This window comes from Strix uralensis, chromosome 1 (assembly GCF_047716275.1).
Source record: "Strix uralensis isolate ZFMK-TIS-50842 chromosome 1, bStrUra1, whole genome shotgun sequence".
Lineage (NCBI taxonomy): Eukaryota > Metazoa > Chordata > Aves > Strigiformes > Strigidae > Strix > Strix uralensis.
This window is the reverse complement of record NC_133972.1, coordinates 164,871,799-164,890,210: the sequence shown is the minus strand read 5'-3', so window position 1 is coordinate 164,890,210 and position 18,412 is coordinate 164,871,799. Positions and strand designations below refer to the sequence as shown.

At 39.8% G+C, this 18,412-nt stretch overlaps 1 protein-coding gene across 3 annotated transcripts in view; it reads left to right on the top strand.

Moving 5' to 3' along the window:
* The window catches only part of ASAP1 (ArfGAP with SH3 domain, ankyrin repeat and PH domain 1), a 157,536-nt gene that overhangs the window by 7,146 nt on the left and 131,978 nt on the right, over nt 1-18,412 (top strand). For all 3 annotated transcript variants that reach the window (XM_074887925.1, XM_074887954.1, XM_074887934.1), the window contains exon 2: nt 11,526-11,612. In XM_074887925.1, coding sequence (XP_074744026.1) covers nt 11,554-11,612 — 59 coding nt within the window. In that variant the 5' untranslated portion in view covers nt 11,526-11,553. The remainder of the gene's footprint in view (nt 1-11,525; nt 11,613-18,412) is intronic.

Below are 18,412 nucleotides of genomic sequence, written 5' to 3'. Positions count from 1 at the left end.
TATTTGTTCTCACCACCTAGACAAATGGGATTTGGCTCAGTTGAAACAAATTTCCTTACCATTGAAAATATTAGACTTAAAGGGCATCAGTAGCAGCAGGAACAAGGATGAAAAGGTGGTTGTAAGTCACGTTTTGCTCCTCTATGCTGGAGCCATATGACAGTTTACCTGACACCTGGTCTGAATTAGAGAACTCGCTTGACTGTTGAAATTTATGTTTTTCTTCCCAGAGTTCTTAGGAAGCTCAGAACAGTAATTATGCAGTCCCCCCTATAGGGTGGTATATACATGTATGCACATGGTATATCATAAACTCCTATACGTCATCCCTTGCATTGCCTTCAAGTGCAGAGAACAGCCTGGCTGTTAGGTTCCTCTTCAGCCAGAAACCTCCTTGCTGCAAGGATCATTTCTAAAACTAATTCTGCCCAGTTTAAGACTGTTTTATTTCCCAGACAGCCAGAAGACCCTAAGCAGCTCCTTCTCAAGTCTGGGATCTGCAATAGGCCCATATCCTGTGAGTCATATTGGCAGTTTCCTAAGAAAAGTCCTCCAATCACTAAAACTTGAGCAAGAGAATCAGACTTACAAGTAAACTCCTACAATAGATTGGCACCGTTAGACAGATCAGGCACAAGAGGGAACGTGACCCCAGTTGGTGATACCAGGTTTAGACTGACCCTAAGGAAGACAAGGAGTCTTAGACAACACTTGTTTATGATGCTGGATGCTGAAGGACACCTTATCATTTAAGGGAATCTTATTCATGTTGGAATTTACATCCTGGGAAGAAAAAAGAACTTGTATCATGGAAATTTAGATCATTTAAATGGAGTTTAAATAATGTGTTACTGAGAACTCTGCAATATTTGTAGCCTGGTCTCTATGAATGAGGCTGAGGTAATTGCACTGTCTGTGCACGTGTTCCGCCAAGAGTTTGAATGCCCTTCAACCAAGACAAACAGAGGAACAGAGGTCTCAAGTGTTCCTACACAGACTGTAAAAACAGGCAGATGACTGGAAGAAAAAAGACACTTTGTAACCTCTGACTACCTCCTCCCCAAGGGAAGAGCCACAGCTACTGTGAGATGAAATGAGAATTTCCATGGGAGTGCAGTGCTGTGCTCACCACAACTTGGGGGAAAAGCTTCCACGGGCATTTGCCCTTCGGGCTGCCTGTGTGGGGTTTCAGTGCTTCCAAGTCCTCTTGGTGCTTATGCAAACCTGTATGTGCCAGTATGGCTGCAGGAGCAATAACAGTTAGGTGAAAGACACCTGTTGTTATTTATCCCAGTACTTAAATTCTCTCTCCTTGGAAGAAATACCTTCTTGCAATATCACAGGCCATTAAACCACCATGTTAATGCAAAAAGCGTTTCCTGGGGATAATAATATCCTGACATCAGTATTGCTTGCATACGAGTGCTGGCTGCTAATACAGTGGCAATGTTTTGCTTAGACAAGCAATACCAGGAGAGGACCCTGTTTGCTAAAGCTGGCCATTGTAGATAAAAGCTTAAATCAGTAATTTTCAAAAGCTGGTTGCCTAAAATTCAGAGCCTTTTCTCATACCAAAGTCCTGGATAAATTATTTCAATGTCCTTTTGAAAGTGAGGTCAGTTATTTCGGTCCACTAATTAGGGTTTCGGTAGACAAGAGTTCAGCAATTCTTCTTGAGTTTCCCAGTGTAAGCCAATGTATCTCAGTCCTGAGATGTGGAACATTTGCTTTTATAATTCAAGGCCCTTTCTAAATAGAAATCATCAGCTGGGCCAGACTGTTGAAAACAAGGCAATTTGCATCTTGGAGAAAGACACTGAGGTCCCTCCAGAATATAAACTTAGACAGGAAAGAAACTCCGATCCCCAGGAAGGACCCTTTAGTGCTTTCGCTCCTTAGCACCTCCAGCCATATGCAATATATATTAGTTTACCAGGTTTAGCAGGAGATGAGTGATGGTCACGAACACCAGAACTGAAGAGTCTTGTCCAGCTCCTACTCCAGATGCAAACTGCTGTGGGTTTTGCCCTGGTTCCACAGATACAATGCAAGGGAGGAGGAAGGACCACAGTGACCATGCAGCATCTGCGTGAACACTGGCAACACCCTCTGGTTTCAACAGCAGTTATCACAATAAAATATGTTTCTGCTTTGTCCTTTCCTGTGCATGACAAAAACAAACAAGATATTTGTTTCCCAAAAAGGAAATAGGTTAATTCTGGAATGAGCTGGGCAGATCAGGTTCTCCTAAGAACTGAAGGATACATATGTGGGATTTCAACATTTTTAAGCCCTCACAGGATATTTGTGCAATATTAACTGTTTTTGCAGCAAACAGTAGATCTGATGTCAGGAAACCTGTCCTCATTTGTGCTGTTAATGTAGTCTTTCTTATAAGAAAGCTATTTGCAAGATCATAATTTCCCTCACAGACACTATTTTTAATTGGGGAAGAGTTCTCTCAGAGGAGTAATAGTCTTACTTCTGTTCACATCTGTGCAGTATTTTCCTGATCAGGAGATCAAGAGAAAGAGGATCTGAGCAACTGCTTCTCTAAGTAATAATGAACAGAGAGCTGTGCAGTAAATCATAATGTGCAATAAAATATAAAACAAAATTTGGCTGGAGATTAATGACTGGAATGGGATTTACTGAATTAAATTGGATCAGATGTTCCCTGGAAAAAATCTGAGTTAGATTCACAGTGCTCTACAGTTTTGATTTTGTTTTTCACAAAGGAAGATTTAGCTTGATTGTTTTCTAACTACTAACAATTTCTAGGCCTTGCAGAGTGGTCTTAGGGGGCTGCAGGAGAGGACAGGTGCTGTCTGAAATCCTGGTCCCACTCAGGCAGAGGAGGGAGCTGAACATGGAGCCTCCCCAACAAACAGTGCTACTAACTGCTCAAGAGTTACAGGGGCCATCACATTTTTACAAGATATGAAGGGCTGATTTCAGTTCCCACCTCCAGGGGCAGATTCATGATTACAGGTCTGCTACAGATACCCCTGAATTCTCAAAGGCTATGATCAAAGCACAGTTGCACCTCTCATGTTTCTTATTAGGTGGTTTAGGTGCCTCCTTCTTTCTGTGTTTTGCTCTATGAACCCACTTGTAAGTGTCCAGCCTTCCAGGTGTTGGCTAAAGATGGGTCAGCTGACTCAGACTGTTGAATTTTCCCAGGGACTAAGGCACCCAGAAACTACATTTGGCTTGGTATTTCAGTGCCAGATATGTTTGTGACTCCAACCTCAAGCAGCAAAACATTTGTGCTTCTAGCACTGTTCACTGAAGAAACCAACTTAAAACTTAAACCAGTGATGGGGACTGATGTTTCCCATTGGTGTTGGTGTTTTTTCTAATCAGAGATGTGTTTTGTTTTGTGAAGATCCATACTCAGCTTATGAATATATCAGAGGAAGGAAACCAAAGCTGCATAAATTACCACTGATTGTGCTAGAGATACTGAAACTCTTTCCCTCTTTAATTAATTTTATTTGCTGAACTGAAACATCCATAATATGACAGATAAAAAGGACCACCTCAGTCGGCACAATGCTGAAGGTAATGCACACACCTGCCTTCTTGCCTGCTCTCAGGCACCTGGCAGCTCTGCAGCAGTGAGTTTAGTCACTTTGCCTTATTAACTCAGTTTCCTTAGGCTTTTGTAAAAAATGGACTTCACAGTAGTTGCCTAGAGCCAGAAGAAGAGCAAGGCTATGTTATTAAAACCCAGAATGCAATACCATTTTAAAATTCATCAAAGTGCTCAGAACAAATTCTCCAGAGATTGGGGGCTTAGTCATCCCAGGTTTCTCCAGCTCATTTAGATAATTGCCCCTCGAAATAGTTGTCTTTTTATTTTCTCTTTTTTTAACATTGACACTTGGCAAGTATTCACTGAGCAGGCAGCTCAGCTCCACAGCTGCAGAAGAGCAGAAGAAACCTCAAGATTCCCACCATGCAGATTTCTACTTTCTATAACATGAGACAACCACATCTGAGTGCATCCGAAATAGTCATCTCACTGTCACTTGCTGAGATACTAGCAACTCATTATCTAGTTTAACAAATTAATACATTACAAAAAAATTATTTATTTGTGATTTATTAAATAATAGGAGACATTTAGAGAGTGTAATGTGTGAGTTATTCAGTATTTTTAACTACCATCAGGGCATGGAGACACTCAGTCTCAATGCTTTTCCACCCTCTTCAAAACCATATGATTCGATTGCTTCTGTCTCAGCATAAATTCATGCTGTCACCAAGAAAGGCAGTCCAAGTACCATCATGTGAACTTGATCAAGAAACTGATAAAATTAAACTGAAAAAAAGGAGGGTATTTTTCAGCTGCATCATTCTTCTCTTGGTAAAAATATTTTGGTTTATGTATTTTTTTTCTCCTTGGCACCTCTTCTTGAAGGTAGAACTAGAGGTGTGGTCTTGTATCTGCCCACAGTATGGTTCTGGCAGAAATAAGAAGTCCCTGCCGCAATAGGGCATGCAGCATCTTTGGGGTAAGTCTCTACTTCTGGGCTGGGCACCCTACTCTCTCTCTTAGTCAGTAAAATGAGGCAGGTTAGGCTGTGATTCATCTGACCTTTGTAGACATCTACTTTAGTATCTCTATTTTAAACATCTACTTTTGTAGGATGAGGTGAGCTGCAGCCTAGTTTCAGTTGTCTGTACTGACTATATAATCAGTAAGAATAAAGGCAGCCTGGGGTGAACAACCCAGGCAAAGACACTTTGTCAGATACACCCCACTTTTACAGTCAAAAAGTTGAGTCAGAGCTCACTAAAGTGGATGTAAAGAATCCCATTTACATGGATTGAGTTTGGATCAAATTTTAAGGGCTCTGTTCTGTCACTTTGAGTTAATCTCTTTTTTTCTATGTAAATAGTACATACAATTTCAAAGATCTCATGGATCTGTGCATGGCTCACTGTAGGGGCAGATACAGACATGAAGAACAAAAGAAGAGACTATTTAGGAACATCTTTGTATTCCTGTATTGAGGTTTCTATGTGCTTTGTATTTTGGGATATTTTGTAGACATGCTTTGATAGTTCTGCACTCAGCTGAAGGACAAGGTGGCTAGCAGTATTATATCAGCCAAAATGCATGACATTTTCACAGGGCTGTTAAGTAGGAGAGTGGTACTGCTTGGCACACGTCGAAGGGGAAGGCATGAAAAAACACAGCACTTTGAAGGGCAGAGTGGTACCAAGACAAGAGGGGTTGGCAGAAGGCACCATGGAGTCATCCTTGTGATCAAAGACTGGCTCTGTACTTGAGATGCGAGACTGAAGATGAGCACATCGGGCTCTGGTTCATGGCTTCTGCCCGATGTGCTCATCTTCAGTCTGGCATCTCAAGTACAGAGCCAGTCTTTGACCACAAGGATATATAGCCATCCTACAAATATATATGAAATCTATTCATTAATTTCTGTGAGGTGTTCAGACACAAGGATAATGCAAGACCTTATTAGTGCCTGACTAATCAATGAAGGCTAGAAGCAGAAGGTGTGCTGCTTTCTTTGCTTGAGAGCTGCCAACACAGTACAAAAGCTGCTGTAGGAAGGACATGGAAAGTTCAGATGCACCAGATTTTTCATGCAGAGACAAGTTGATCTTCAACACAGCTACAACAGGTTTAGTTTCCAATTTTTATGACTCCTTCCTAAAAACACATCCAGAAGAAGGTTGATAGTGAATTCAGCCCACAATCAGTGGCTATTGAGAATGAGTGGAGGCAGCGACAAGAGGACTTGGTGTTGCATTCAGATTATATTATTAAACTATTATCCATATACTGTATACAGGATATTTTGTTATAGACTACGTACTGAGAAAATAATTAAGCAGTGACTAACCTTACAGAGAAGGTGGGAAGCACTCTTATGTGTTATTAGCCCCTCACAGACTTCAGAGGTGTATTGTAAGTAACTCAAAATCTTGGACTGTGGATGGCAGCCTTGTAATGAAATACAAAAAGAATACCCTTGACGAGACTAGTGAAAGCTCTTCAGAGGTCTGAAGCCAGGCAACAGACACTCTGATTAAGTTGCTGCCTCCACAAAATGAAAATTCTTCCCTGAGCCCAAGAAACAGCCGATGGACATAGTTGGAAGTGATAAAAAGGTCACTCTTAAGTGGATACAAGGAGATTTAACTCACAATACTATCATCCTGAAGCCCTTAGACAAATAACAAAAGACAGGCTTCAAAGACTAGAGAGTCCTTCAGTCTAAATACTTACACAAATCTCTTTGTCATATATTTGAGTCTTAAAGAAAATTCACCTTTGAATGAGACTGCAGAAAATTACCAAACAAGTACACGTAAGCCCTCTGGCCCTCTATAGCAATGTGTTGTGGCATCATGTGGTGGTGATATATTACAAAACTGTTGAGTCTTAGAATTATCATGTTTTGCAGCATGAAATCCTAAACAGCATTTGAGCTGTCCAATATAACTATTCTATAGCACTTGCACAGCCCATATATTCTGCCATGCTCATTTCATAATCATATGATGATCATATCAGATGAGGATGAAGAACTAATTTCCATTCTAACAGTAACGCCATTTCCTAAAACTAGGTTCTTTTTTAATCAGGTGTTATTTCTAAGAGAACTGTCCAAGAAACTATCTGAATTTTTAAGTTGATTTTCCATACATATTCAAACACATGGGTATTTCAAGATGAGTGGAAGAAAGCTCATACTTTGCCAATATATTTAAAAGTTCGGTGGAGTGACCTGAGGGTTAATAACCCTCTCAACCTGACATCAACCCAGTGTAAAACACTGGAATGGTAATTCCAGGCATTATTCATAAAGAATCAGAGAAAAGTAATGCAATTCATGCCAATCAGGATGGAATTAAGGGAAATATATTTTATTTCAAGAAAGCTATCTTGGTATTTCTTGAGGTTTTCACTTTTCCTGAAAAAAAAAAAAAATCTATACTATTGATGTAATACTTACGAACTTTGGTAGAACTTCAGGCACCAAACAAAATTTTGGTTAAGAAATTAGTTATCTAATGTCATCACTGTAATTATTTAATAGATTAAAAACTGAGCAACTGGCATTTCTCAGATACTATTATAATTAGGGACTGATCATCAAGAGGATGTCAGTCAGCTCCTCAGGGTCAGTCCTGGGCTCTATGCTGGGTTAGGACAATTCAGTGATGACTTTTCCATTGTTACTTCTTTCAGGATTCAGCCTGTGCCTATAAGCATGCTAGTATTTTGATGGTGCATTTTTATGGAAGCACCGAAAACACATACAGCTAATGTATGAGGTCAGGACGGAGCTTCTATGCTAAGACATACTGAAATCAAGTCTGAGGTAACTTGTCCACAGACAAATATCCTTGGATTTGCTTCACTGAAGTTTGTTAGACCTCATCCTAATAGTGTTATCCAAATCATGGATTAGGGCGAAGCCAAAGAACATATGTTTGTCACATCCTGTTTGGATGATACCAACATAGACACAAACAGAACAAGCAGATTTTGGCACGAAATGAAAGACATTTTCTTTAATCTCACAGTTGTTCAAGAACATGTCAGTTATCACATGGACTGAGTAATTTAATTCTGTATTTCGCCCGTGAAAATAGCTTCAGTAACCTTTGCAAAATATGATTTTAGAGACAATCTTTAAATTTGTAAGATACGCTTTTCAAACAGAATATAGATAGAGGAATGACTTGATTCCCTGTAGTTCAAATAACCAGCTTAATTTTTTCATTTGCAGGAAATAAGATCTTTTCTACCTGCTTTATTTTAAAACTTTTTGGGATATAAAAGCTTTCTGCTCAGTCATTAGCTGTAAATTGCAGAATGAAGCAGTACCCTACAGCATTTCCAGATGAAGTAGTCTGTTTATACAGAAAGCACAAGAGCTATAATTACTACATGATCACATTTGTATATCAAGGTCAGAATTCTGTGATTCACGCTATTGTTTGGACATAAAGGGAGTTGATTTTCAGCATGGTGGTGTACAACTACTATTATTGTTACATCGGTGACTGTAGAAACAATATTAACTTTTGCTTGTTTGAGTTTTTCTAGTTAGGTTAACTCCAGTTCAGGCATACACAAAAACTGGTTGGTTAGTATTTGTCTAAAATATTCACTAGACATGCAAAATATATATTTATATTATTGCTGTTCAGGTTGTGTATTCTATTGTGAAAGGAAAAAAAATACTCAAAAAAAAGGCAATCTAAAATAGGTCATTAAATGACTTATGCATGAAATCACACAGAGTTTAAGCAATATCAAATGTAGGTAATTAGAGAGTGCAAAAATATTTCCGAATCCTTTCCTCTCCTCTGCAAAATCCTCCCATAAGATTTTCTTCTTGACTATTATCGAATATATTGGCAATTTTTATATTCTGTTCCTGAAAATCCATTTGCTTTCCACACTTTTTAACCAGTTCTAAAAGCTTAAAAATACAGGGATCCAACTCATTATACTTATTAGTTAAGAGCTAGGATTAGTCAAGCACTTAGATTGTACCAATTAATTCAATATGATTGTATGTATTTATAATCAGGCACAAGAACAAATGCTCTCCTCAGCCTTAGGACTAATAGAATCTGCTATTGTAGTATTGTACTGTATTGTACTGAATTGTCACCCAGCTGCTATTAATGTCACCCTGTTCTCAGTTAGGCCTCTTTCTTACTTAAGCCCCAACTAGTCCTTCTCTTTTCAGGTATAGGTGTCCCTAGGGTAGAAAGCAATCATATTTCCCCAGGTTTTCATTGTTCTCTATCTGTTCTGGGGTTTTATATTTCCTATTCACTCCTTGCTCCCACTCACATACTGTCATACATAAGAACTTTACATAAATCTGATAGTGTTACCTACACATTGCCAAGGATGGTTGGGAAGCACTGTTTTTCCTTTTTTTTTCAGGGGGTGAGAAACAGAGTCAAGATGCCATCTTGACACGGCCCAAATTGTATTATTGTCCCTGGGTCAAGAGTTTCATAAAATCTGTATTTAGCCTCAAAAGACTCTTTACCCAGAAAAAACACTTGCACAGGCATAAGGCCTGAGGAATTTGCCATTCTGAATGATGCCCTAATATCTTGTCCAAGGTCACCAAGTCGGGGTGTTGAACCCACACGAGCACATTCATCATTGGACCACCTTTCTTCTCTCTAGGAGAGCCACATATGCTTCCTTCTCAGCATTGTTTCTCATCAATCAATCCTGATAACTTCAACCAGCTTGATTTCTTAATAAATATTTTTCTGGATTTCTTTCATATTTAATTTTATTTGTTGGTTGATGTAGTGCTGAGAGGCTCAGAAATTAGTAGGAGACATAGAAAGGGAATATAATCATCCTGAACCACTGAGATCTAACCACAAATGCTGGTAATGCTGCCTAGAGCAAATGACTAATTCAATAATATTCAGTAGCTTCTTATAGCAGATGTAAGGATATTCTGTGACTATTTGGACTTATGAAAAATAAATTACCATCAATTCAAAATATAATCTAATGTAAATCATAGTTACTTGTGAACTCAGGTCAGCATTCGATTTAGAAAGCAATGAGCCATTATATATTTTTTTGCTTTGATTTGAATAGCATAAACCTGTAATCACGAAGGTGACTGCTTTGCCTAAGGAGATGGATAATATCATTAAAAGGAACAGATGTGCTGTAAAGTTGAACAACAAGCAGACATGTCATCATGGGTTGAGTCAGATCCAGGGTTGCCAGTGGCTGTGGTTTTGTTGTAAGATAGTGGTACTCATTTGACTGCTGGTGGAGGCCTTTCCCAGTCCACAAAAAACAGTGCAGCACCCAGGTTTTCTTCTAACACCTTTTTCCTACATGTAACGTACTATTCAAGCATAATATTCTTGGTTTAAGGTTGATGAGAAGATCTCCTCTTATACCCTTGCCTTTGTATCAAAGGACACACCTTTTCCTTATGGAAAGAGCCTGTAACCATTTCTTCTCCTGTGCTGCCAAGCTAGTGGCATACCTGGTAGAACCTCAGATCCTTTCCAGCCAGTATGTAAAAATCTGAAACCTGCTGGTTAAAGCTATGTCTAGTCCTCCTAATGGGAAAAGAGCTCCTGACAACATCACTTGAAAGTATCCTAAAGGCTCAGAAACAGGAGGGAAAAGAGATATAGTAACATCCCATCCAAAAACTTTTATGTTGCAATTTTTAATTGAATCCCATGTGTCTTGGAGACAGGGATTATTCTATGTTATTTTTAATGTTAAGGGTTGGCAAACCTCCAGACCCACATGACATGTTTGGAAACATAAAACAAACTGGACAAAACCCATAAACAAACTACAGCAGTGTCTGGGGAAATAGGTCAACAGAAGTAACAAGACTTCTCTTACAGAGAAGGTAAAAAAAAAAAAAAAAGACTCATAGAGGAGGAGATGTGCTTTTCCTCACGGAATCCAGTGGTGTGCTCAAATGGAAATGGGCAGACTAGCTAAGCAAAAGATATGATCTGGAGGTGTCCTCCCTCCCACACCCCTTCTGTCTTGGCCCCTCTGTTCGATCCCCATCTCATCCTCATAGGTCTTTGCCACGTCTCCCATTCTGACAGCCTACCTGGTCCACATCTCTCTGTCTCATGTGGCTTGTCCCAGCCTCCTTGTTTTACCACCTCATCTTAAAAGGCAGTGGCTTCTGGGTAGTCTTCTCCTTCCCAGCATCAATATCTGGCCCCAAGCCTTGGTCAGTTTTTTTTCCTCCTTGTCCCTTTCGACCTACCATGGAGATCAGTCCAGCAGGTCTCAAAGTGAAAGGTATGTCCCAGTCCTGCCCACCCCCCCAGAGGCTCTGCAGCATCTCTTACCATCTTCCTTCCTCCACAGCAATGCAAGTCCTAAACTGGAAATAGTATGCAATATAATAGTAAAGATGTCTGATGAAAAACTGTGAAACCACTTGTCCGTGTCCTGGTATGACCATCTCTCTGCACCCTCCTCCCCTCTCCTACACGCAGGATTCCTCCCTGTCAGGCCATTTTTTGCTCCCAGTCTCTTTATCCTTCAAATCGTATCTTCATCTTCCAAAAAAGATCAGTCTGGTGAATACACCTGACATGGAAATTTTCAGCCTGAATGGTTAGACTGAAGTTATATCTGAAAACAGGGTCTTCTGAAGTGTCAGAAAACTTGGACAGGCAATGTTACCAGCTCTGCGTTCAGTGCCACTGAGTGAGTAGTTGCCACATTGAGTTAGATGGAGGGTTCTTCCAGTCAGCTAAATGAAACTCTCCTGTAGCAATTTTTAACAAGGTGTTATTTTCAGGGAATTTCAATAGATATGTTTACCACAGTGAAATTAATGCTATCAAATGTAGTAATCAAGTAACATATGATAAACTGCCATCACTGAAGAATTAATAGACATTGTTTCAAACTGACTGACTAAGTGATCTTGTCAGTCCCATAGCTTTGGTCAGTTTTACTTACTTGATCTTTTCGCCTCATCTAGGTAGGTTTCTGGTCGTGACAGATGAGACATGAGATCTTCAGCTTCCAGGCTTTCAAGTTTTTCTTCAAGAGATTCACTATGGAATCGGTAAGAAAGGAAAAAGACATAATTAAAGAGTAAAAAGCAGACCAGAATCTATGAAAAACAAGCCTATAAGAAATTGGTTTTATCAATTGCAATACCTGATAGTAGGTTTTTTCTCTGCTTAATGCCATTTTGGACATTACTACAGTGGGTGTTTTTCAGAAAAGGTCTAACCTATTGATCCTTCCAATGATCAAAAATTCCAAGAAATCAGTAAAACCTTACAAAACATTGACTGCCTGAGCAAGTACTGGAACAAACACTAACATTTATTATGTATTTGGCTTTGCTTTCATAGATTTCAAAGCTGGATGAGGGGGGCAGGGTATAAAAAGGATACTGTCTGTAACTCCTTTCAACTCATCTAGATCTGGTAACTGATGTTGTTTTAACTTGGAAAACAACAAATCTCTGAGATCAGCCTGAAAAATCTGTGGCAAGATTTGTGCGGGGGCTTGAAAGAGGAGGGACTCTCTTCTTCCAGTGTTGTAAAGTGCTGAATAGCACACAGTTGTCTAAATATGCTTTTGTTTATTCAGTCTCTGGATGGTGAGTGCTCTTGTTTTAAAGTTTTTGCTGTGTTTCATTGAACCACTAAAAGCTACATTTGTATTGCCTGACTTGAACCCCCTACAACAACAACAGTGATAGTTAAGGCTGAAGTTTTCTTTGTACCTGGTGCACTGGCTGGAGCTATCCTGGCACAGGTCACTGCTCCCTGCATGGCCATCGCAGCAGTGTGGGACTTTCATCTTTTCTTCCTCCCTGGGGGAAACAGTTGACCATATTGCACTCCAGCCCAGCCAAGAGGGGTGAATCACTGCTGCTGATCTTCTGAAAACTGAATAAATCTTCCTTTGGTGCATTTGCTTTGTCACATGGTTATGCATATTTTTCCTTTTTAAGCCCATGATGCCTTAAATAAGCAAGAGACCAGAAGTCAAACAATCATCTTTTGAAAAGTATGAAGCTATTAAGCTGGATATTTCTATTTGATTTTGAAACAGGACTTAAGTTTTTATGTCCTACTGTTCCTAGATTTTCTTGGAGGAATAAAATAAAACAGAACACAGCTACCAACAAGCAAATAAGTAGTGGTGAGATCACTGAAATTAATGAAACCTGATATCCTATGGCTTTGGGTCTTGACTACAGCTCCTGAGATACAAACCATCAGTGAAACTTTTCCCATGACTGGGACGCTTACAGGATCTTTCTTATACTCTGATTATCTTGATAAAGAACAAGATGAGGGTGAGCCTTTTCTACCCATAGGGGCAATAAGCATCTTTTTCCTCTGCTCATTTTTATTTTCGCACAAAACTTCTAGGAACTGAAGAATTTTGACACCTTTCCTGCCTGCCCTTCAAATTTGCTGGATCGGCAATGCATCGAAAAAATCATTAGGGACAGGACAGATGAACAGATGATCACCCTCTATGGTAGCCAAGGAAAGCCAGTTAACTTAGGAAGCAGCAAGCTCATTTTCAGTGGGTAAAAGTAGAAGCAAATGAATAAACAGAGAGAGGTGCTGCTGTGATGGACTTCTAGACTTAAATTCCAAACCTCTTTATTTCATTTAGCACCGTGTGAACACTGACCCAATGGAGACTACGTCCATGCAGCAAGACCAGTTTCCAGAAGCTTCCAGATGGTTGTTTGCTCTCCTGGGTTTTAACACAACCCCACAACCACAACGTTCAAATGTCTACTTTAATAAAAGATTAAGACCCTAATTTTAAATATGAGTAATTTTTGCTTGATGACAAGCCTTTGACCATTAAAGCAGATATGACTCAAATTATTTCAGATCTTACATATTGACAAACATATTGATCTGCTTAATTAAAAAGAAAACAAACAAAAAAACCCCCAAACAACAACAAAAAAACCCCACCAAAACCCAAAAGACATCCCTCCTGAAGTGAAAATTTCCAACGCTAAGTTCAAGTATAGAGTCTGGCCAAGTGACGCATCCTTAAAAATAGAGGCTTATGTAAAGGAAATGCAGATGTGCTAGTAAGTTCAGTGGTTGGCAGGGGCCTTTTTTATAACATCCAACACCTGCAGATTTATTTCCAGCATTTCTCTAACAAGGTACTCTTTAGGAAATTAAGAAATGAAGTATGCTCAGTCAACACTATAAGCCAGCTTTTGAACTTCCACTCAGTAGGCCCATACATGTGCACATCTGCAAACTGTGTCATAGAAAAGCTTGCATAAAACCACAAATGTCTTCTGTGTATCTGTTTAGCATGATGGGGTCTCAGTCCCTCTTCTTGCACTAAATACTGCTCTAATGCTAATAAATTCATAATACAGAGGGGAGAAAAACCCTCACAAAACCAGATCTCTCTGCTTTATATTTTCACATCATGAACAACTAGTAGAAAGAAACCCTTCCATTTACCTGCCAATCCTTTTCGTCTATCCAGTAAAATGCTGATGAAAATGTTTGGCCTGAGAGCCCTTCTCATCCTTCAGCTATTTTTTTAAACTCTTACACTACTCAGCTGGAAAAGCCCAGTGTGCTTTCACCTAGAAAAATAAATGTAATTGTCTGCATTCCACAGATAGGGAAACGATGCACACAGAGATCAAATGCCATGTCACAGCCGTGAGTGGCAGCTCAAGGACATGAACCGAGGTCTACAGAGCCTTTATTTCATTCTCAAACTGCTTCCCAGGTTCATTTTGGCCTGAACCTCCAGTTTCACTGCAGGCAAGACGCATCCTTCCATCAGCATACGTTTAGCAGCTTAGGTAGAACCAGAGATGTGCCTGGATAATGACACAGCCATATCATTTCCAGAGGGAAAGAGAAAATATTGAAATGTTTGCAGTACGGGTTGAGGCTTTATTTCATTATCTTTTTAGTTTGGAGAGCCTGCTATGCCAGCTGCCCTGCAACATGTTCATTTCTGCAGTATCACTCTCTGATTTTAGTCATTGCTATTTCTCATATTAAAAAAAAAAAAAAAAAGAATGTATTCAGCTAATATGATTCCTGCTTTGGAAGGACTCTTTTATTTCTTGTGTTTCAATCACAGAGTACCCTTTCATGACATTGACTTTGTCTTGTGTTTTGCAATCCCACTAGCATGGCTTGCTCTCATGCTAACGTGTCTGCTGTGCCCTTCCCAGCAATCCTCCAAGGATTCGCTCAAGGTTGGGAATGCAAGGGTAACCACCCACAGGTTTCCTCCGTGCTGGTCCTGACCCTCACCATCGGTGTTGGTGGGTTCTGCTGGGAGAGCAGCTCCCATGGGGTTGGTAGTCCTTGTGCAGCTGTCTCCGTGAGCAATGCGCAGGCTCCCATTTGCACCGTGGGCAAGGGTTAAATTTGCCAGAGGCTCCACTGACAGTTTTCTTAATCCATCAGCATTCATAAGAGTTTGATATCTTTGGACTGCCCAAGACATAGTCCTTATAGAAGAACATACTGCTGGGTTTTTATATTCTGTAGATGTTTTAAGGGCTCTATTTCAATCTGATCTCTCCTGACATACGCAGTATTACGCTTCCTATGAACTGAAGTGAGGTTTATTAAATGAGCATCTCTAACAAAAAACCTCTGTGCAATAAAGATACCAAATTCAGCACACCTGCAACAAAAAAAAGAGCATAGCATGCCTTCCCTGTCCTTAGCCTGCTGCCTCTTGCTGCTGGTGAGCATTTTGCTGTTTTTATCTTTGGAGGATGCAGAGGTTGCAAGGGGGACAGCCCGTTGCTTGTTGTTGTTACTGTGAGCCTGGAATGCCATTACGTGTTTGTCTGCGTGACTCTTGATCTTGCATGACAAAACCAAAATACAAAGGCAAAACTGAATCAGCAGATTAGTCAGCTTAATCTTGTGTAACTCAATGCTGCACTTCATTTTCAGCACTGTTATTTTCAGCTGTCCTTTGAGATGGCTATTTGAGCTTACCTATCATTCAGTCACACTCCTTGCACAGGACATTCAAGTAAATAAGATGCAAAATATATCATTCAGTGATATGTTTCTGATGTTTTGATTTAATCTTTTTCATTTGGAACATATAGTGTTAAAAAGGCAAGATCTTAATGTTACCAAAATGTCATTTATAATGAGAACACAATTTCTCTTTTTGCTATCATATTAAAAGAACGCAAAAAGAACCTTTTTTTAAAGCCATTATTTCTAGTGCTAACAGGCTTTTAAACTAATACTGTAGTTTCTGAGACAGTTGCTTATGTTTTCTTACCTAATTTTAAATACCAAATGAAGACAAATGCTTGGAGATACCAGTATTAAAATTTAAATCAGCTGATTCTTGTATTCAAAACAGTCACAATGGCAACAGAAATTGTTGATGCAGCTCATGTAGTCCATAAGCCATATTGGTAGACACTGCCGCTTAAAAACACAGAATTGTAATCAGCGTGTTTGCTGGATCTGGATTTTGGTTTTCTGCATGTAGAGAGGTATGATTTAGATAAGAATATTTTTCCTGGACTGGAAGGTTACCTGACTACTCTGTCCCCGTAACACAATCACTTCAAAGATTTGTTTGCAAATGTCAAGTCCAACAGCCTTCTTTCACAAGCAGAAACACTTTGCAGTTTACCATGTAAGTTCCCTTCAAGCAAATTAGCACCAGTCACAACGTGTGATGTAGGCTTCAATGTTTAAAATAGACTTTGCCTTTTCCTCTTGAGTACATCATGCACTTATGTGATATTAAAAGTGTAAACATGCTGCAGGTTAAAATATGTAGTTGTTACATTTTGTACAAGGCTCAGTCAGCCAACAGGACCATCCTCTGAGAGGACACTGTCCTGGAGGTGAAATTCCTCCAGACTGAACATTTCCCGCAGAAGTACAAAGTGTTGATGTTACATGTCCTTACACAAATGGTGTGGTTTTGTTTATCAGAACAAAACTATGGGAGTTCCGTTAACAAAAAAAGTTACTGAGTTTTAGCAACTCCAGTTTAGTTTAGTACTCCAAAACCAAAAGCCAAACTCACTCTGCTGAGATTCTTGTTGATTTGAAGCTCCTTGTATCCTCTAAGCCCAACATTCAACTCAAATGAGAAGAGTTGATGTTCAGAAATATTTGTGAATATTCTAGTACTTATGGCTATAAATTTAAATAAGCATTTCCCATTAATTTTGTCAGAAGTTATCTGAAAATTAAATTATAAAAATGTTGCAACAGCAATTTGCCATATATACGTTTTCTCAAGGAATCTCAAATCAATTTTATCAGGGATCAAATGACATGGCTGCCTTATGCCATACAGCGATCCCACACAGTGAGTTAGGATAGGAAGGAGGATGGGAAATAATGCTGACTGCTGTGTTTAGCTGAAATGGATGAATGTAACACCAAACCACAAATTTATTCAGAATAGCAGTATAGTAGAGCAGCATAGCCTAAGGATATTTTCCTAATGAGTTCTAGCACGCCACTAGTTCTCTTGCTATTTGCTGCTGAGCTGGTGATATTATTCGTGTTTGTGAAGGTGCTAAGGAGCATAAAAAGAACAACTATATAGTTTACTAACAATAGCAAGTGTATTTCAATTATTTGATGTTTTAATTAAACACTAATTCCTGATCTACACCACTTTTATGAGCACTAATAGCCAATATGGGAACCTTGAAAGTAAAGAAATAAATGTAGGTGTAAACCCTTATTTGCGAAGTGGCATCATCTCCATACTTGGGAAGAAAGAAAAAACAAATTGGCATGTGAGATCCCGGCATGACTATGTACTAATCAGGAGGAGTCATCTGCACAGTAGCCATGTGCACAGTGATTTCCTTCTTCAGCAAACAACTCTCTTCACCACCACACTGACAGGTTGCAAGTGGCCCTGAAGGCAGCCTGTCTGAGAATGCTTAACAGTGTATTTGGCGCATAGCCAGGGACCTGGGTCAAGCTTGTTTCCAAAAACCAAGCAGCAACCACACCTGAGTTTGTATTTGTGAGCTCGCTATCTATGCAGCAGGCAAGTGTGGCCTCAGGGGTGGTCCCCGGGCTGCTCTCTGTGGGCAGCCTAATGGTAACCCCCAGGAGATCCACCACCAGCTTCAGCACAGCTGAGGCATTGGTACCCTGAAGAGCTGACTTAGCATGACTAGAGCTAGACAGACAAAAATACAGCCCTGCTTTTGGGCCACAGCCTCCTGCATGTCTCCTTATCTATAGTGTTCTCTGCCTCACTGCTGTGTGGTTTAAACAGTTAATTGCATTGACGACACGAAGAGCTATGTAAGTGCAATGTAGCTCTTCACCTCTGGCACATATCTGCAATGTTTGAAAGCTCGAAATGATAACAATAGTCATCATCACCTGATGACTACTGCTCTGCTCGTGTGAATGAACTGATGATCTCAATCTAAGTATGACTAGAGTACTATAAAATGAAAAATACCATAGTTGCTATTCAGCTTATTGCAAAACACCCGTATGAGTAGTTTGTGTTGTCGTTGCTATGTTCCTTAGCCTCTCCCTAAGCATGGTGACTATCAATCACCAATATTGCAGAAATATTATCAATTTGCTGTAATTAACTCTCCTGTTGGCAGTCACAGTAAAAAAAGGCCAGGGGATCAAATGGATTTGTAGACTGAATCACTGGGTAGGACGGCAAGACAGCACAACTTCCTTGACTGCAGTGTATCATCAGCAAGGAGTGTGCTTTCCAGGGCTGCTTGCACGCTCCTCACCCGTGCTGGCTTGTCCCAGGATGGACACGGAGATGCATTTCACATCAGAATACCCAGAGGAGTGAGATAAGCATAACTTCTGTTGGCAAGCCTTACATGCGAAA